The sequence below is a fragment of the Gavia stellata genome, chromosome 8 (genome assembly GCF_030936135.1).
Source record: "Gavia stellata isolate bGavSte3 chromosome 8, bGavSte3.hap2, whole genome shotgun sequence".
Taxonomy (NCBI): Eukaryota; Metazoa; Chordata; class Aves; order Gaviiformes; family Gaviidae; genus Gavia; species Gavia stellata.
The window spans coordinates 13,115,817-13,137,204 of NC_082601.1; the positions used below are offsets into that span (position 1 = coordinate 13,115,817).

General features: G+C 42.0%; 1 protein-coding gene across 1 annotated transcript in view; it reads right to left on the reverse strand.

Annotated features, from left to right (window-relative positions):
* PDIA5 (protein disulfide isomerase family A member 5) overlaps positions 1-21,388 on the reverse strand; it is a 101,874-nt gene that overhangs the window by 54,523 nt on the left and 25,963 nt on the right. The window contains exons 4-10 of the mRNA XM_059820514.1: positions 18,244-18,327; positions 17,427-17,472; positions 11,597-11,689; positions 10,352-10,412; positions 6,643-6,710; positions 1,947-2,038; positions 1,771-1,842 (exon numbers count right to left, since the gene is read on the reverse strand). Coding sequence (XP_059676497.1) covers positions 1,771-1,842; positions 1,947-2,038; positions 6,643-6,710; positions 10,352-10,412; positions 11,597-11,689; positions 17,427-17,472; positions 18,244-18,327 — 516 coding nt within the window. The remainder of the gene's footprint in view (positions 1-1,770; positions 1,843-1,946; positions 2,039-6,642; positions 6,711-10,351; positions 10,413-11,596; positions 11,690-17,426; positions 17,473-18,243; positions 18,328-21,388) is intronic.

A 21,388-nucleotide genomic window follows, 5' to 3' on the forward strand; every position in this document is an offset into this window, starting at 1 on the left:
CCTAAAGCCTTTGCCATACACCATTTGACTACTAGTACTGTAGATTCTTCAGAGTAATATAATATTATGCATGTAGCAGATTTACCCTGTATACAGTTTTAATTGCAACATCAATTTCTGGCAAAATTAAAGTATGCATAGTTTCTCAATGTGGTTTCCTTAAAAGTTGTACTACTTATAGAAAACAGGGGCAAGAAGGCTACTGCTCAGATCATCTTTTGGGAAACTAATAAGCATGCACGAACAAACACTAAGTGAGGACAAACAGCTGTCTTTAGCTCTGGACTGCTGAAATATCAGCCAAAGCCCACAGTGGCTTGTTAGCAGAGATTATCATTGGAAAGAGCTTGCAGCTGTTCTGCTTTGCATCCAGTAGCTGCGTTCACTTGCTGTCACAGCACTGATATAAAGGCACTGAATATTACAGGGATTATCTGGATATTAATGTGGGCAGACAGGGGAAAAAAGCCCACTCCAAACATCTAATGTTTCACATGTGGTAGCCAAGAGATAACCACATCCCTGCAAAACTGAAAAGCATAATAAAGTGCAGGTGATGAAGTCATATTGTTGCTCCAAGGGCTGATCACGTCCCCAGCATTGCTGGAGTTGCCATCTTGATCATTTGTATCTGAAGGCTTCATGGACTAAATGAGGCTTAAAGACTATGGTTAAATTCCTCCTCTTTGATCCACCAGGCAGTACTCGCCTGCAGTGTTTGTACCTCCTGATGCTAACAGGAACGCTGCTATCACTTCATTTGTGGGTTCCCAATCCTGAGGCACCTAGCCTACCACTGCTGAAGACCTTGGGCTGCCTGCAACCATACACATGTCCCCAGCGTAGCCCCACTGGTACAGTAAAACACATTTATTCTGAGCCAGTTTTGCTAAGCCGTATTGCCACAAGAGTTTGCGGCTGTCTGTTCCTTCCCATGCATTTGTTTCCTTTTATTAGCTTCATTTCAAGATTATGTCTGTGGCTGCAGCAAATAAGGGAGGGTTACAAAGATGACAATGTCCAAGAGCCAGGCTAACTGCTAATGGTATTTCTCCATTACCAGACTATCTCAGCTCTTTCCAGCTGCTCTATCAGCTTCACTGACGATGTGCTGATTTGCACCAGCTGAAGAGCAACTATACACACCCTCACACACCTTTTCTGTCTCTCTCTCTCAACTGCTAGTCCCACAGGCTCATTCAGACCCCAAAATATTTATGGCTGCAAATAGCTCTCTTTAGGTAGAACAAGATCATTTCAACATCACTTCATGTCATCACGGGAAATACAGACTTTGTAAAAATGACTAGCAATCCAGGGTGCCTTGATCTCCAGTTTGTCTCTGCAAGACACTAAAGGCTGCAGCTAAAGGTTGAAGAACCAATAAGTACTGCGCACTTGGTATGTACATTTTTAATAAAACAACAAATGTCAGACCTTTTGCAAGGTATTAAGTTCAGGCACCCAAGATCACTGGAAATTTAAGTTTGCATTTTTAACGAAACTGAGATCTGTGTCTCTGCCTTTATTTTGGTCCACATACAGTCTCCTATTACAGACAAAATGCAATTGTAAAATGCCAAGGCATGCATGCTAAAAAACAAACATTAGGCAATCTCTCGATACTAGTTTAGCCAATCTCAGCAGGGTAGTTTTGTTTGCTCTTCTGAGCAGGGGGAATGAGGGAGAGATGGCTGTTCCTAAACCATTACATTCTGTAAATAATGAAGAGTACATAAAAGGTGGAGTGCATGAAGTTCAATGCCTTACTTCTTCAGCCACTCTGCTATATCTGCCGCGGTAGCACCATAGTTCTCAAAGTGGAACAGGAACTTTCCTTTCCTGTTAAAGCAACAACACAAAGTTTAGTCCTTGCCCTGGAAGATAAGAAAATGCAATTATAGTTGAATGTATGATTTCTAAAGTAGTAGCAAAACATAACTGACTCAAAATAGCAGATTGTGGGGTATCCCCGGACATTGTATTCTTCCTTTATCCTTTCAAATTCAGCAGAGTAAACATTCATACCCGCAAGAACCTGAAAAAACAGAGCACAATCGTATTGATTCTTAGAATACAGCAGGAACATTTCAACTTTTTTTAAAGAGTTAAGTAAAAACAACTAAACTCTGGGCAGATTCTGATTTCATTCATATTGCTGTAAAGCAAGGGGATCTCTATAAAAGGCAGTGAAGTTTTTCTGATTTTGTGCAAGGGGGAACAGAGCAATATTTGAGTCTAGTCCACAGAAAGCACACACCAATCAGCTTGTCACCTCCACCTCGCTATGGAATTGTCTCTGTTTCTTTTTATTCACCCACTAACAGAAATACCTAAAGGGAATTCTCTCAATTGCACTACTTGTGCTGCTCTTTGCATATTTGGATTTTACGCTACAAGCCTAACTAGATTTTTTTTTTTTCTTCTGCAAGTACATGGCTTAGTTCGCATCCAAACATTCGCTAAGACACAAGAAGTTCCACCCTCATCTCTCTGGTTTCCACTCCAGCAATAAATTTACAATCTCAGCTAATGTCCAAAAGCTGTAACCAACCAAGGACTGGTGTTATCCCAGTTCAAAAATGCACTTACTGAATGGCAAGGGGAAATCAACATTACTTTGATGTGAAAGTAAAACATGCCCTATTTCCATGAGCCTAGGAAATACCACATGGCATTTATATGCTTTAAATATGTTAACTTACCTGACTGGTAGGGTATAATAAGAGTTAAGAATTCATCTTGTCCTATAGATATCAAGAGGAGCACAGAAGCATAGTAGCTTTTCAGACTAGCAGGTGAAACAAAAAGCCTCTCCTTACCTCTATCCCAACCCATCCTCCACCCTCAAGAGCCCTTCACCCCAAGCTTCAGGCTCAGGGCTCCTGTGACTTATCCTGTCCCCGTCCAATTGTCTTCCAAAAATTTCTGACCTGAAAATTTGAAGATGAGACTGATTCTGAGTTTCTGTGGGTGTGGGATTCACACAGAGGTCATTCTGCTGCCAAACCTTCAACCAGCGAGTTGCTGAGATACCACTTCATGATTAACTTAGTTTAATGGCACTGATGGCTTAAATCATTTTAGCAGCGGGATCTTAATCCAAACCCCTCCTCCTTCCCCCTCCAAACCCAGGATTTTCTCCTTCCAGGTGAAATACCACATCAGAATTTAATACAGGTTCCTGACTGCAGCAAACTGCACAAACCAACCAAATATGCTCAGAGCCAGCATGAAATAAATCTTAAAGCAGAAAATCCTCATTTGAAGGTCAACCTGTTCTAAGAATATGCTGGAAAGTCACAAAAAGATACTTTATTTTCTCTCTTCTATCCTGAGAAAGGATAAAGGAAAGCTAACCAAGAAAAGTACAGAAATAGTGTTTATACTGGCTGGCCAAGTCTCTTACTTCGAATTTTCCTTGTAGTTCCAACAACCAGATTGACTTAATTCATATGAGATTATCTAGACCCAATTCTCCCCCTTTCCTTATCCTCTATGTCACCACTTGAGAGTAGGTAAATGCAATAGGATCAAGACAGTGGTTGCTTTATAAAGCAAGAACCAGGTTCATTAACTAATTCCCTTATAAACACCAGTCTACCAGATTCCACATTTGCCATGAACTTTCTGAGGATTTCCTAGGTTTTAAATGGGCGTTCCTGGTCATTTCAGATACTCTGCTATGATTTCACTGTGTCCACCCAGCCTGCAGTGATTGATACAAGTCAATAACTTGGATTCATTCTGGTGTTCATACATCATGTGAAGCATAATTAGCAAAAAGCCTATTACAATGGGATTTGTTTTTAATGACAGAAGTAACAGCTTTAGCTGGCCTATTATCACAGAATTATGTAATATCAGGCTGTCAGGGACCATGAAAATACACCTACTACCCAAAGTCAGGATCCTCCCTTTATACCTAAGCCACTCCTGCCAGATGTTTAGCTAATTTGCTTTTAGCAAACGACTGAATGACCCTGACTTCAATTTAAGTCCATTATCTCTTGTAATAGCCACAGCAGACACGAAGATGAGTTTATTTCTTTCACCTCTGCAGTGACATTTGACATATTTCAACAATTATCTGCTCTCCACCAAGCTACCTATAACCTAAACCGACTCTGAACCTTTCCTAGCTGGCCATGTCTTCTGGGCTTCTGACAATCTATGTTCTACTGTGACCCCTCCCTTGCTTCATAGTTTTCTCGAGGGGATTGCTCCAAAATTGGTACCTCACACCACCACTCAAAGCCCTCCTAGAGCCAAGTTTAATGAACAGATTAAACAAAGGCTTCCTTTACCTGATATCTGAAATAAGAGTAGGAACTCTATGCTTCTAAAGTCTCATGTTTTTACCAAAAAGAGACAACCACCAAAGGAGAAAAGCACTTAAGCATATGCTCAAGCTAGTCTTTACCGAGTAAAGCACTTTGGCACGCTCATGAAGTCCATGGGTGTTAAGGAGACACTGAAGTACTTTGCTGACCACTAGTTCCTACCTGCACTGGGGTCACAGTGCATTGGTGACAGTCACTCGCTAGAGCCCATAAACCACAGGAATCTCTCATGCCAAGGATGAAATGAGCCATCCTCTTCCGATTTGGAGCCCCTTTTTTCCTTCTGCATAGGGTGAAATGGAAGTGCAAGATCTAAACCGAATGTAACACTGAAAATGCCACCCTGTCTTCCTCTCAGTAACGGTACTAGGACAAGAAACAACCAGTCCCCAGAGAACACAGCAACCAGCGATAGGTACAGTTTACCTTTTCATTTTTATGACCTATTAAATAGGCAATACAGTGCTTCATTTTCCTGCTATATAATAGCAATAATCGCTTTTGAGCCTGGCACATCCTGACAGCTAATGACAGGTCAGATTAAAAGGCCAAACCTTCAGCTCATCCAAACCAATCATAAAAACTTTCCAGCAAAGCCTGATCTGTAGGTCAACATAGCTCTAAGGTACCCCATGGATAAATTATGATGGGTACAGCACAGTTAACTTTAGAAATGGCAAACTGTGTACACATCCCACTCAGGAAGCGAATTATACCAAATTTAGATGAGCAGACAGATTTTTGTGAACAACATGGGTGGCAGTGGCATAACTGGACTTTCCTTTGAACTAATGCTACTAAAAACAGTCCAGGGCAAAAAGCACCCCTGACCTGAGCTGCATCAAGAACAGGCACTGCCAGCCTCAGTTCTGCACCACAGCCTTGTCACTCAGTTGTGCAGGATTAGCCCATATCTACAGAAACCATTTCCAGTCAAACTAGAATAGATCTGGAGTTTAAATTCTCTGATCTGAATTTAATAAAACAAGCTGCACATGGACAAGGAAGGGATAATTGCAGGAGAACACAGCACTCCACAGCATGCCATCTCTCTGGCACTACCTCTGTAGGTGATTCTTTACATTCCTAATTCCTGCCCACCCCATGCTTCACAATGTACCCGCTGAGCAAGACAAGAGTGACCTCCCAAAGACCGCAGTGCACGCTCCACTGAGGGGAGATGGCATTAGAGTGCTGCCTGCCTAGATGAAAATGCTCTTGAAAATATCTTCAAAGGTTGTACCTTGTGCTACATTAATCTGAACAACTCCCACTTATTTCAGCCCTAAGCAAACAAGGATTTAGAGAAAACACTTCTGAAAAACAACTGTTTGGGAGAACGTGGGGGAATCTGACAGTACTTGGTGCTTATGAGCAGCAATGGCCAGAGCTGCCCCAGCGATGAACTGCAGTGCTTCATCTGTTCCTCATCACATGCCACCTCTTCTGAGAAAACCTGTAAACTCAGCAGTGAATGATCCAACAGGTAGGATCAGACCAAATCCAGCTAAAGCCATGAAACAACAATCCTATTTCTTTGTCACTCATGTATTATTGGTATCATATAAATTATACATTCAGCACACTATAAAACCTGGAGAATTGCTCTTGACTTAGAGAGATCAATATGCCTTATTTTTGTACAAACAGGTAACTAAATTATTGTGACTGCTGTTGATGGATTTTGTTACAGTCAAAACTTACTTTCATTTCAATCCGGTATGAATGCTAACTTTGTTGACAGAGCTATAGGAAAACTGTAAGTTTTTATTAATGCTTAGTGGCTAGGAGGACGACGAGTAGCTAACACAGGGAAATCCCCCTCCCATGACACTGTGATTCTCCACTAAAAAAGTGGATTAATTATTACTATAAGGGCATCCATCCCTGATGCCGCTATGAAACATCAGGCCAAAAAGCTGATAAAACTCTTTATGGCAAACGTTTCTTTATTTTTACCAACATGAGCTCAACAGGACTACAAACTCACAAATTAGAAGCTAAACATAAAACATAAAACCTAAACATAAAACTACATAGGGTCAGAGCCCGGTTTTCCACGGCAAGAACTACACTGGATCTAAAAGGCAGGTGAGGGTTAACAACTCATTCTCCAAAGTTTAAAAATAATAAAACCAAGACAGAGAATCCTGAAGGGACCTGGAACAGAGTCATTCATTTGTTTTGTTTTGACTTGCTTAAAAATTCCCCACTTCGACAAGTATTTCTAGTTTTAAATACTCAAAAAAGTGTTAAAAGGATTTTTAAAATTTTATATAAATCTTATCTTTTCACTTACATATTTACCCTTCAGTTCTGTGGCTGCCTGCTGATAAGATGGCATCATTCTCTTACAAACACCACACCCTGATAAAAAAAAATTGTGTAAGTAATATGCCAACAACTCTATTCAGACTGTTCTACAGGATCTATGTTCCAAAGCATATGAAACTACGTTTTTTATATACAAAAAAAATTTAAAACAAAATTCTTTATCTGTTTCACTCAATAATTATTAGATTATTAGTTTCTAAGGATGTTACTTCTTATTACATGCAGATATTTTTGCATGTTTTTCATGCTACTCATTTTCATATTCATTTCTCATCCCAGTTTTGGAAAGAGTAACACCATCTTATATTCCTCAGGCTCTGAGCTGAGCCCAGAGGGGAACTTAAGATGAAACTCACATTTCAAAAGTCAATGGAAGATGTCATGCTTGTGAACTCAAAGAAAAAGCTTTGTGGGTTTCTGGTCTTTAAGGGAGGGGGGGAGGAACTTCAGATTCATCCCAGCTTAACAAGTCTTTAAAATTCATTTGAGACACAGTTCCTAAACACATTAAAGAGACATCAAAAGTTAAACAGTGTGCTGTTAATTGAGAAGACATAACTCAGAAGAAACGACAGCCATTGTAAGATACAATAACTACGTGCTGAGGAAAAGACAAATGGCAAGTGAGGAAGACTACCATTGTATAGCTGGAGCATGCTAAGAGCTGTCTGATGATGCTCTGGAGTGCTAAGCAGATTAGCGCTAAATCACCTTCTAAGCAGCAGGTTTCACCCCTGCCAAGTAAAATACGTGCATGCACATGGGAAGGGGCTGAAGGGCAGACAGCATGAAAGGAAGGAAGCTGCAGCCAAGCACTTCAGACACATTTTGTGGAAACTCTTGGGTCCACCATGGGACAGTAGTCAACATTTTTATTCTAGTGAAGAGACAAGAGTTTTGAAAATATCTTCCAGAAAGGAGGAACACATTTTACAGCCACTGGTTTAGGATCACATCAGCATGCCTGGGAAGAACGTCCTTTAATCTGATGAAAGAGAGCTCTTTTTTCTGCGGTCTTTCCACCTTTGATCTCTCTGCTCAAATTGCCATCGAGGTTATTAAATTAGTGCTGGTCAAAATGACCATTTCTTGGTGGGCACAGACCACTCATTTAAGGCCCACTGAGGTCTTGGAGCTTCATCCAAACCACTGGACAGACATCAAGATATGAGCTGTTAACACCATTTTCCAGATCCTCTGTTTCTTCTCTCTTCAGCTGCCTCAGGCCCCAGACTCCCCCAGCTATCAATCTCTCTCTCTTCCCCTCTTCAACCTCTTACTGCTCCCTGGACTCCCCTCTGGAGCACAGGCATGTACCAGCCTCCTCCACCCTACCATCACCCCTATAGTCCTTCTGTTCCCAGCTCTGCTGCTGCCTCAAACTTGCTGCTCCCAAACCCACTTCAGTACAACCTCTCCTGCCCATGCATTTCTGGGTTATACTGTTCAGGATGCTGTCAATTTATTCAGGAATAAAAGGGTAACCTTGAAAAACTAATTTTCTTCTGTTTCTGAATGCCTGTAAGTATACCTAATTTTTCATATTCAGTGCTGTCTGACTTTATAATATAGGTCCGAAAGTACAGTGAATGGTCTCCAAATGACAGATAATATCTTCTAAGGAAAGCATGCCTTTGCTCTGAGTCGTTTCACCCAGACCAAGCATTCCTGAAATATTAAAGAAACTACATTTAAGTTTGCAGTCGCTTTCATCTCCCTCTGCACTGATACGTAATGAAAGAGCCCATTTCCTATGAATCTGCCACAATGAATCTAAAGCCCCTGCTTCCAACAAAGCAGAGAAATCATGCAGCTGTCTTCCCCATAGCTTCCCAGACAAGGCCTCTGATGTCCTCTTGTGCCAAAGACCTCCCTGACTCACCCCTTACAAGTAAAAAAAGCAGAATTTCCTTTAGTGGCCAGCCTTGATTTGCTGCCCTCAGTTATGAAAGGTAACACCTGTATGTAACCAGTAACTTCAGCTGCACAAAGCCAGTATTTTAATGCAACTGCTGGATGTATTCTGTCTCCAGTAACAGGAGTAAGAAAATAAAAATTGGACAAGAACCAAGTCAGAAGGTCTCGTGTGTTAAATAAAAGATGAGGGAGTTAAGAATTGCAAAATCAGAGGGGAGGAAAAAAACCCCAAAACTTATACGTAGGCTTCCTTCACAGCAGTTTAGAAAGCAGCAAAAGTATTACAGCACTGAAGACTAGCAGGTGTTTTGCCACTTCAAAAGAAGAGAAACTGGAAGGAGGAGGGTTTCTGGGGGAATGGTTCAAAGAGAACGAAGGGTTAGATAAGGCACATTTCAGGAAGAGACTCAGTTGTGGAAAACAATTATTCATGATACAGGTAAACTGTGAAAGCACTGCAGCTGAACTCTCCCCGAAGGGGCAATTTACAGGCAGAGCAGGCGTATCGTCTCCCGCTGATGCTGAGGCAGCAGCAGCAACTGGGAGCGACCACGCACCATGCCAGGCCATGCAGGACCATCCTGCTGCAGAGTCTGAAGGCACACAGCTGCAGCTAATTTAAAGAAAGGAAAAAACATTCTCTTAGTGATGCATCAAACTAAGTCTTGGGCAATTCTGGTCATCTTGGCAGTACTCAGATGAGACTAAAAAGGTAGAATGGAGTTTCAGGCAGTAATTACAAGAGAAAATACACTGAGAAACACCAGATAATGCTGCCATGGGACACAGTTTTAAAGAGGAATCAGCCAGCAAATTGCTAGTGATGCCTAACATCAATTTCCCTATCAGGGCAGCGCTGGGAGGCTTTTCAAGCTTAGGTCATATGTTCATTACTTTCTCATGGTTCTCCCGCTTTCCAGCTGAGCAACAACTCCAGTGCAACACTATCTTGTTTTGAAGAGTTGGAAAGCCTCTCACACACCAGCCACCAGGAAACACAAAAAAGCAGTTGTAAATCTGCAAAATTAAGGAACAAGCAGCCAATGCAATGAGAGCAGCAATACAAGGTCAAGGTCACAAAAGAAATGCAACGACTGCAACATGCTCTTCTCTTTCCTTCCTGTCCCCATCCATGAAATCCCACTTGTATTCAAGTTACTCCCGCAAATGTGGGTAGGAACACCCAAGGGGCCTCCTGGATGGAGTAGGAAAGGTATTCCCTGCTCCTGACCACTGCACTGTTCCATCTGCCTGCAGTTAGGAAGAACAAATAAGTTGTTTTGTTTTTTTTTTTTTTTTTTTAACTCCACTGTCTTCTCCAGAGATCTTTCACTTGTGTTGAACCAGCTTGTTTTAGGCTATGGCCCAAACTGCAAAAGTAAAAAGTGTCTGCAATACCCATTTGCACTTACAGCTCTGTACAGGCCAGAGGGCTAGGCACTCTCAGACAAATGTATTAACACTCATGCACTCAGCATACAGTGTTTCTGTCTTGTACAACACAAATCTAGACAGGACAAAGGGTAAAGAAATTACAGAAAGCAGCTGCTTAAAAGAACAATGAGCAAGAGACAAGACTACAAGTGATGGACAACTAGGGGAAAACTGAGGATAAACAGGCAGAACAACACAAGGAGTTGAATGATAAAGATGGGACAAGATGGTATTGTGAAGCACAGGTGAGGCTTCTACTTAGACTTGGACATGTCTCAGTGGAGAAGGGAGAAAGAGGTGACAGGACGTGCTGGGTTACTTACATGGAGCATAGAACATCATCAGAAGGGGTTTGTCTTCCTTCTTCAGAAGCCTTCTCAATTCCTAGTGAATGAACCAAAGAAAATAAAAACTGTTAATCTATGTATTCATAGAATATAGGCTCATTTATCTGAGGGAAGAGGGGTCATTTTTCCTAACACACAAAACTTCAGTTTCTTCTCCTTGCTCAATTTTAACTTGAAATATCCTAGACCAGAATCTTCACTGTTGACATGTGGAAGTTGCATGGCTTGGTTTATTCTCACTGCAGAATCTCTGACTGGAAACTTTTTCCTCCCTGACCCATCCAAAAAGCCATACTCTAATTCAAAAAGTCAGACTCTGTAATAAACAAACCAAGTTCAGTTTCCACACTATGAAACCTTGTCAGAGCTATGAGAAGCCATGAGAATAGGTTTTTCAGTACCAGCTTGATAGAGAAACCAGATGAAGTTTTCAAATTGAGTGCAACCCTTGGAAAGCTTATAATAAAGTACAGAGGGTGAACATTAAAAATTAATCTTCCTACAAAGACTGAATGTCAAAATAACTTTCTAATATTAAAAATGAAAGCTAGAAAATTGAAAAGGCCCTTTACAAAATACCAGCTAGAGTCCAATCAATTAAAGTTTTAAAAATCTATAGAGTTGAAAACTAATACAAAAGACCAGCTGATTATATTAGAGAGAAAATAATGGGTAGCTCTGTGGTGGCACTGGCTTTTTAAGGTAGTTTCATTGCTGCTTTCCCACTTAACTCTGAGAGGACAGTCTCTGTACAAGGTTAAATCACTCAAGATCTGGATCCTGTTCCTTCCTGCTCCAGACTTCCCAAGATGACCTCAGGCACATGAGGGAACCCAAGGTTTAATGACAATCTGCAGTTGTAAGAGCAGCGTTTTACCTCCTACTTGGATCCTGCAGTGACTGCATCTTGCAAACTGCTACACTTTTCTGAGAGGTCTCTACTGCCACACCATCCACAACGCTTTGATACTTGCCGTGTAGCTGGCCGAGTAATATCATGACCACATGTAGAGGAGAGGAAGGCAGGAAGTGGGAGACTTTATTCTATAGTTATCACAATCCACAAACTTTGTCAAGTCACTTAAAACAGTTTGGGTGCTTTAAACTTCCCTTCCAAAGAAAGGAAATAATGGTGCTTCATTAAGAGTTAACACAAACATACACACTCCCTTCATCCCATGTATTTATAAAACATATAGAACATCTATCCAGCTAATGTACCTTTTCACTGTCAACATGCACAACATCTTTGGCTTCGGGATCCTCCTCCCACAGTGGAGCACCTTCTGGATCCTTAAGAAAGGCCACTATAGACTGTAATAAACAGGGGAAAAAAAACTTTTAAAGCAAAATGAATGGAAACAATGAGACATCCAATCTCAAATCCATGCTGTCACGCAAACCCCATCCAATTAGTGCCTTTGCTTTTCTGCTTATATACTCATCTGCTCTAATGCAGATGAACACAAATCTCCTATTGCAGAACCAAGTGATACATGGGTGTGTACCTTCTGCAAAACTGATATCCCAACTTACCAGTTCCCACTTCCACTATAAAACTGGGGAAAACAGTGTGGAAGTAGACCAGCACACAGACATGTAACCAACAATCCATTTCAGCAGACAACAGATATTCTCTTTATCCTAAGGAAATATTCTCTGCTGGTTCTGAATTCAGCCTGAGCCTGAAGGAAACTCCAGCCCTCTGAAGTCAATGAGATGCTCTCCATGGATTCCAGCAGTCGCACTGCCCCCCACGCATTGCCCCCCACTTCCAGCTGTACATGGAAGCACAGTCTTGATCACTGTCATCCTCATATGTCTGTGCTCTAGGAAACATAATACTTTGTCTTCTGTGTTCATTCACCATTCAGATTGACCCCACTTCTTTCTCTGTGGCATTGCTTGTAGGTACGTGTCCACTCCCAGACAGGATCTCTGCCACACCAGTAACATAGTGAGGTCCCTGAGGAGATTCCTTCATTGTAAGAGTGAATAGATGATGCCGCAGGAGCACCAAGTGAACTTACTTGGAGTTGAAGCACAGAAAAGCTTCATTAAAGCCTTTTTCAGCCCATGGGATATTTTGCCAAAGCAGCTCACGACTGAAGAGCAGAGGTAAATATATACTAACATACACCACGAGTATCCATCTAAAAGCTCAGGTTTGTACTCCACCTTCTCAAGTAGGTTAGCAGCACACCTGGTGACACATGCCACTGAAACAGTCTCAGAGATACTTTTGCCATCTCTGCCTTTGGTAGGGCTGCTCTGGTAGAACATCCCAACAGCTTATGAACAGATACTGGAGTTCAGCTCATTTTACTGCATCTCAGTTGGTACTGCAAGGCTTGGGAGGATTCAGAGCTTACTGCAGGATCAATTTATTGTGTTTATGTTTCTATCTACTTGCACAGCTAATATTGAAGAGATTTGTCGTATCACAAGAGACAGCATATATTAGTCACCAAACAGCAAGCAAAGCACTTATGGTACATAGTAAGAAGACCTAAGGGGTGAGATAGTAGTGTTGGGACCACAAACACTTCAAGAAGAAATTCATTTTAATATGGCATTAACAGAGAAAGGAGCTAGCTAGGAAAAGAAATAAAGTAATTTATAATGCAGTTACAGTTGTAAAAAGCTCTAAAATTAGAGGTATTAACATCCTAAATGATGTCCTAGGAAGAGTTAATAATATATGGGGAAAGAAGAAAAGAGGACAAAACAGGGTTGATATTCTACATTTAGGAAAGCTACACCAAATTCTGCTCCCTCTCAGTCTGCACAGACCTCAACTATACACTGGAGGGGAGGAGAGAGGGGTCAACATTTTAAACTGCTAATGAGTGCGATTGACCCTGCTAGGTTCAAGAATTCCTGAGTGCCAAGTTCACCCATGTAGAAACATATGTGGTTAGAGGATGGGGGATTAAAGAGGTTTAATTCACCCAGCCTCTCCCTTTCAGACAAGAAAGAAAAAATTAGATGTGTAATGTCTTCTGGCAGGAGCAGGCAGTACGTTGCCTTGCACTCATTACTCCACGCAGTGAAGAGAACTTCCTGTGTGCCTTTAAATAGGAAAGAACCCCCCGAGTCAAACCACAGCACTTTCTAATCACAGAAAAGCAGTGGTCCCCAAGCTGCTGGGTTAGAGACCAGAGCCAGGTCCGAGCTACAGCAACACCTACGCTGAAGAATCAGCTACACTCCTGTCCTGCCATGACGTGGTCAGGACCCGCTTCTACCCCGTGGCACCGACAGAGCCATGCTGGGCTGTAACCTGCTGCCCGAACCCCTGCAACAGCTTTTAACCTTAAACATCAGTTCAGCAGAATACAGGACATTGCTTCATCCAGTCTATGCTGCTAAAAGCAAGCAAGTTTTAGCAACACAATAGTTGGCTATCATAGATGGACCTAGGTTTTAACCTGAAAAAAACAACAAAAAAAATATACACAGAAACACATCTCTGTACTTTTCACTACTTTGAAGTATAATGCAGTAGGGACGCTAATAAAAAGACTTCCCTTGATTTCACACACACACACACACTCTCCTTACAACCACAAACTTGAAAAGGATTCAGAGCTCAGAGCAGGACCAATTTATTGGGTTAGTCTACTCCCTTTGCTAGTACTGAGCTGATTTGTACTTTAATGAGTTTTCTCCATTTTAGGAGAGTAAAACTCTCCCTGTACTTTATCCTCCACAAAAGCTTCATCATGGAATAAATACAGCCCAGATACTGGCCTTATGGCACTATCGAGGATTAGGACATGGTGTGGCTAAAGCAACATGAACAGACATACCAGTTAAGATCAAAGACTGATCTAAGCTTAGGTCTCCAAGAGCAGCTGACTACAGATACTTGGGGAAAAACTATACTAGTACCATTATTGTATAGCATGCACTGGTATACGCTCTCAATTTCTGGCAAAAAGTAATTTTTATGGACCCTGCACCAGCTGTTGTATTTGGACCTCTGTGCTTGCTAACTCTCAATGGATCTATCCTTTATGACTATCTAAAACTGGTTTTAAGACTCCTAAATTCTTGGCGTTCACAACATGTAGCTAGAAGTTCCACAACATTTTTTTAAACATTACAGTAATTTGTTTCAAATCAGCTGTCCCAAAATGCCACTGTTTGCACCCAAGTTTGGAGAAAAAAATAAAAATAGGTAATCATTCCCTTTTTCAAGCTATTTACAGTTACACAAATATCTACCGTGATCTCCTTCAGTTGTCCTTTTTTCCAAGCCCAAGAATCTTCGCATATATATTCAAGCCATCTGTGCCTCTGATCATCCTTACTGCCCTTCTGCTGTACTTCTACACCTTTCACTTGATGAGGCAACCAGAATCACATACAAGACACAAGATGTAGGAACCCAATGGACTCAGGTGGTGGAATAACATTTCCTCTTCCATTCTCCGTTCCTTTCCTAATCATTTGACTTTTAAATACTGTTAAGCATAGGGCCAATATTTTCAAGCCAACCACTGTCCTGACTGGTCAATCAAAACCCCTTACGATAGCCTGCATTATTCCAGCATAGTTGGAGCTGTGTCCTTTCCTTCCCTCTCATGTTCATGACCCTGCAAGTTCCTACTTTCACATTGACAAGCCACTTGGTATTGTGAGAACCTAAACCCTTCTGCAAAGAGTTGAAATTTTTTTTTTTTTTAAACTATTCCTAATAATTTTGCATCACTGACCTTTGTTATCTTGCAGTCCACCTCCCTTTACCAGATACCCCAAACAGCTCAGATCCTAACACAGGTCTCAGCAGGAGAAGGTTCTGACTGCTAACTTGCCCCCACTGTGAACACTGAGCTATCCTTTATTCCTCATTTTTGTAACAGTAAACCCACAAGGGCATCTCTGCTAATTACATAAGGATTTAGTTACTTTAAGAAATGAAAAGCTTTTCTTAAAAACCTGAGTAGACTATCAGCTGGATCAGCCATGTCTATGAAATTGCCAATTACTTCAGAAGAATCCTTTTACAGTTCTTCAGAGCTATGTCCATCATTCTCCAAAATGTCATACATATATTAATATGTCTACTGGATGCCTGGAAAGAAGATCTCAGTTTTATTGCCACAAGCTTGCTGAATGATGTGAAACAAATCCTTTAATCTCCCCGTTCTTCAGTATGTCCACCTGTCCGTAAAATGGGTATGATACCCTATGTAATTGTGTTGCTCTGGTGCTTGCTGTTTGTAACGTACTGAGAGATTCCTGACAACCACAGCTGAGAGAGAGAAAGAGAGGTCATTGCCTCAACAGAAGAAAACAGGGAGAAGTGGTATAGAGGGAGAAACACAGAAAATATTCAGGCAGCTGTGAGCAACAGAACAAGTAAACACTCAGCTATTTGACCACTGCCCAACCTGTAAAATCATTAGCAGCTGATTTCACAGGGGCAGTTAAACTAAGAAAGACTAGAGCTTCTAGAGAGGGGGACCTTCAAAACCCTTCTTCCACCCACACTGGAGTCGCACATCCCCGTCCACAGATGCTGCTTCCTTCTCCCCAGCAGGCAGGGCAAGAGAGAAGGGGGAAATGCTCATCACAGAACAGCCACTGAAGGAATAAATGGTATGGTTCCTGTTGTGCTATGATTGCCTCTCAGCCCAACACTCCCTGGGGCTCTGCAGGTGCTTTCCAGTTGATCCGATCTGTAAGGAGGAGTCACAGCACTAATTTCTGCCCTCCATAAAGTGCTGCAACCAGGAAAGACATTTCATGCAGTGTTCAAACCACCCAAATTTAGGCAACTAAACAAGTCTCCCTCATCCCACCACCCTCCAAGAAGAAAAACAAAATTCACCAGGTGCATTTCCTCACTAAGTACAGAAGGAGCCTCAGGCACTTCCTGAGTAGGCTGGGTATCTAACATTGCCTTTCCTAGTGCCAGGCAAAATTCCTACTGCAGGAGATGGGAAGATCCACAGTCCTACTCTCCCCACCTCAGGCGAATCCTGCACAACGACCCCAAGCGCAGGCTGAATGGATGATTCAAGCCAGGGCGCGCTTCCAAGACAGTCCCCCCATCAGCTACCCCACAACAACTCTGGCTGTAAAAGGAAGGTCCAGAGCGAGTGTGCTCAAGAACAACCACTCTGACAGACTCAGGTTCATGTAGCGTCTCTCACAGGCTTTCCTCCATCCCAGGCCAAACCCCTGAACAAGTCAGAAAGGGGAAGTGAATGTAATGACGTCAGCCTGGGGTGATGTCATCAAGCCTCCAGAAGACCAACGATGGTGCAGAGCCCGGATTTGCTGGAGGAGGAAGAGAAATGGGAACTAGGCATCAGAGCTGGACAGAAGTAATTTCTGGAAGCCAAGTCATTGCAGGGATGCAGCCTCACGTGAGGCTACTCCCAGTGCTCACTAGGGCCTCACAGAGGAAGGCTGCACACTTTCGGCCTGCTTACTGTGCTTTTAGTCCACCATTTCCACAGTCATCAAGATCTACACATTCGTTTCACATTTCATGTCTTCTTCCTTCCATTACCCTCACAGAATGTTGCCTTCTGTTGCTTTGTGTCAAGGTTTGCAGGAGAAGGAAGGTCATTTTCTCCCTGCTGCACTCAGGGCACATCCATAGGAACTGTGGTTCCACAATCCGATAAACGATAAGGCCACTCAGCTCTCTAAAGTTTATAAAAACAGGACCTAAAAACCTCAGAGAGCTCCTTATCAAAATGCAGTATCAGCTAATACTTTTAGTTATACTGCCATTAACAGCACCTTGTAATCAAAACAAGAAAATCCCTATTTGTTACTAGCCTGCAAGTTAACTCACAATTTACATTACAGTTCAACATGGGCTCAATCTTTTTAATAATACACAATTTTCATGGATCTGTGGTTGGCAGACACGTACACACACCAAAACCTTTAGGTCTGTTTATGAAGATTAACCCTCTCCCTTTCATGCCTTCAGCATAAAAAAGTAACAACATCTGGTTTTAATCCACAAATATCTCCCCCATATCTAGCAAAACCAAAAGAATAATAATCAAATCTTTAAATTTACCTTCAGTGTGACCGCTCTGTTATATTCAGTATGAAATGCACCGTCCCTGTTGAACAAGGAGTGGGGAATAGTGTTAACTTACAGTAACATTGCTGGAAATTATACAGCTCCTCTCCCTCACTTTTCACTAACCAGAATAACATTATCCTGCTGAAGCCACAGAATTAAGTAGAATTTACAGTACAGTAATTTAAGCAGGGGAAAAAAAGAGTAAGAAAAATCGAGGGCGCAAAACAGAGTGTAAAGCAAACAGGTTTCTAGTAAATAATTTCCTCCCTGACACTTTAACAACAGTATTTACTAGGGCATGATCTTTGGAGATGGAGATGCAGCTGCTTGGTGTCTCTTACACTTATCAGTACTCCCACTCCTATTATTTCCAGGAAGAAAATCTCTTGCTGTCTCACAACACTTGCCTTTCTCCACTTACTTTACGAAGTACTGTCTCAAGTCAGAAAAGCAAGCACAGAGAGGTGAAGCAACTTGCCCAAGGCACATGCCAGTGGGCACATGACACAGAAAGTAAGAGAGCTCAAATCTCAGGCATCAGCCCTGTGCATTGGGTAGTTTTAATCCACTGGGCATCTCTCCCAGGCCCACTCATGCTTTTAGTGTACTCTATTCAAAAGCAAAATAAATTTATCTCAACTTCTGTCACAAAACGTGCTTGCAAACTGAAGAAGCAGCAATCAACTTCACATGTCAAAGGATAAAAAATAAGTTATCATGCTGCAGCAGTATGGAGCTGCAAGGAGAACGAATGGTCCTAACAGGGGCATCAACAATTAGGAACTACAAATCCCAGCCCAACACTCACTTATAATGGAGTAATTCCACTCCTTTCTCCTTTGAATTAGGATCTACTTTCATCTTCTTGCATAATTTTCGGCTTTCAGTATCACTGCAAAAAACACATATTGGAAGAAAAATGGTTACAAGAAAGGAAATCAAATGCATTCAGTTCTGAAAACTCATCACTGTGCTTCCTCATCAGCAATCAGTGGCAACTAACAGTAATTTGGAAGCTGTTCAGCTAAGTTTGTGGGACAGGCATTGTGGAAAGCTGCATTAGCCTATTTAATTTCTCCATTTGCTTGGTCAGGACACTGAGTTGTGTTAAAACCACATTCCAAAGCCAGACCCTAACCAGAGGAAAAAGAGACCATTCTAGCATGTCCAAGTACCTCAGCAGACCTTCTGTCCATGGGATTAACACAAAATTTAGGAAGTCAAGTTTTCAAGAAGACGGTGCTACTGTTAGGGCAATGGTCAAAGAGCACTGTTTGTGAAAAGACTCAAAGAGAAAGAGCAGGTCAGCTCTTATATGTGGCTGAAGATACCATGTTTCTCTTTGGTTTTGAGTTATCTCCAAACCCAGGATCACCAGTGGCTAGCCTTATAAAGGTCCTGCAGAAAACAAAAACCCATTCAAATTTTGAAGCCCCATGCCCAGCAACCCCATTCACTCTACGTATGAGGGATGTGTCCTGGAGCCACACCTGGCAAGTGGAGGTAAGGACCATCTGCCACAGCTCCTGAAGAAGGAGGCATATAACAGCAGACTGAGCTGCTGGAGGTGGTTTTCAAACTGAGAGTGAATCGCTCCCAGCACCAGACTAGGCTGAGTTGAAAAAGACAGAAGGGTCATGGGAGAAAACTGCATATACATTCACTTAGGTGGGCAGGTAAAGGGTCTTTGTGGCCTAACTGCTGTCCTAAATGATGTAGAAGTGAAGCTATAAGGATACTTCAAGCTGAAATGAAGTCAGTCAAAGACCTGGGGAGATGAGCGAAACAGCACAACTACAAAGAAAAGAGGATGATTCACATTGACAAGACTATTCTTTGCATTGACAAACAGCAAGATTAAAAAGCTTGGAAACTTGTTCCCAGCAGAGGACAACTTGTACCTTTCACACAGATAAATCAATTTAGAAAATGAAAACACTGAAAACCCATCAAGTTTAAACTGATTAGAGACATATTAGAGACACTGAGATGCAAGGGTTGCAAGAGCCCCACCAAATTAAGTGCTGCTGCCAGCACTGGTGCTAATTCTCCCAATGTTCTCCAGCTGCCTTTCTGCAAATGTGAGGAACAACAAACAGTAAGTTCGCAGTGTGCTGCAGATCAGAATGTGCCTTTGTGGAAACTTCCCAAACGCTTATTGTAGATGGAAATGAGGAGAGGGGTGCTATGGGTGCATCAAAATCAGAGTATTATGCTGAAGATGGAAATGAGATTTTAAGGAGCTAACAAAGCATGCAACTACCTCAACAGGAAGGAGTGCCTGTAAACCCAATTGTATAGAAGCGTGTTTATCTGAAGAGTCTTACTGAACTCATGTCAGTTCTGCATTTTCAGATCATAGCCAAAGCTGGCCATTGTAACATGTAAACGCTTTCTCTGCTTCTCTAGGAGGCTGGAGATCTAAGCTGAGAAGACAGTTATTTTCCCGTTGTCTGCTGCATCTTTGTTTTCCCCAGACTGCAGTGGAAGGTGGAGCTAAAACATGTCACCTGTTCATTGAATAAAATGAACACCTCTCCTTGTAACAAAACTCGATTATGAAACAAATAGGCTAGATTTGGAGTTTTGCCAAAAAACTGGTTGGTCACGTGGAGTTTGTACAGAAAGTCTGCAGCAACATCAAACCTACGGGCCAGAAACATCCTGTCTTCTCTCACCCACAGTCCTATGGGCTAAACCTAAGTGACTCAAGGTGAGGGAATCTCAGGAGGAGGCACCAGTTTCAGATCATCCTCCCATCTTACCTCAGACAGATCTAGAGGCATGGAGAATCCCTTGTGGCCCTGCTGGAGCTGACTGCCAGACAGCTAACTAAAATCAGCCCACACCACAGTCAACATTTGTAAATGCTCTTCTAGACACTCCCAAATGTTTCCAGGATACACATATATTTCTGGCCATCTCAGCCTTACCAAGACAAATGTTAGGTGGTTGAGGTGAACAAGCGTAATGCCGAAACCTACCTCCAGCAACAGGGTCTGTCAAACCCCAAGATGTGCAGACAACTGTTCTGGCATCAGTAGGGGACCAAAATAGGTATCAAGACAATTCTATTGCCAGTTCTGCCACCAGTTTGGTGCAACTTCAAACCATGTGGGGAAAAAAAGTGTAAGTTTTCCTTGTGCGTCATTTAGAGATCCGAATACTCATCTTAGAAAAGTTGTGCAAGGTTTACAGTTGAAAAAGGTTACAAAACATTACTACTGAGATGTACCTGCGAGCAAGCAGCTAGCAACTCCTACCACTCCGTCTCCTACCAATTCATTTTCTGTTTGCATGAGTTTCTATTAAAAAAAGAAAGATAACAACAGTTGTTTAATTGGAAGGAAACAGGATCTAAGCCTGCCCTGCTTTCAGTATTGCTCCATTTGTAGAGATTCACATAGCTGCTTGAATGCACATCCATTATCACAGGAAAGAAAGCAGCAGTTTGCTCCAGTATGTCTCTTACCATTTAGTGGCCAGATTCTCTGCACCGCTGCATTGGGAGTTTAGTCTGTTTATGCAAACTATCTGCATTGATGCAAGGGATGGAAGAGGAGCAAATTCCCAGAATAGGAACTGTCTAAATAATATCAGTGATTTTTTCATGCATCAGTGCAGATTTCTGCACATGCCAGACCCACCAACTCAGATGCTATACTAATGATTCCTTGAAAAAAGCAGAAAAGAAGATGTACAGAAATGGCAGAGATAGACCTGTTCTGCTTTTCCTTCTGCTTTCGCTTCCAGCCAGTCAAAAATAACCTGCAAAGAGCAACCTGCTCTGATATCACCTGGTAATGACCGTTATCCTTAATAAGAGTAAATATCAACACAGATGCAGTGTCTGCTGAGATCTGTCTCTTTTGGATCTCAGCCAGCAGCCTCTCTCTGAAGATGAGCTCCTCAACTCTCACATGGGAGAGGGTAATTAGGACTCCAGTTCTTGC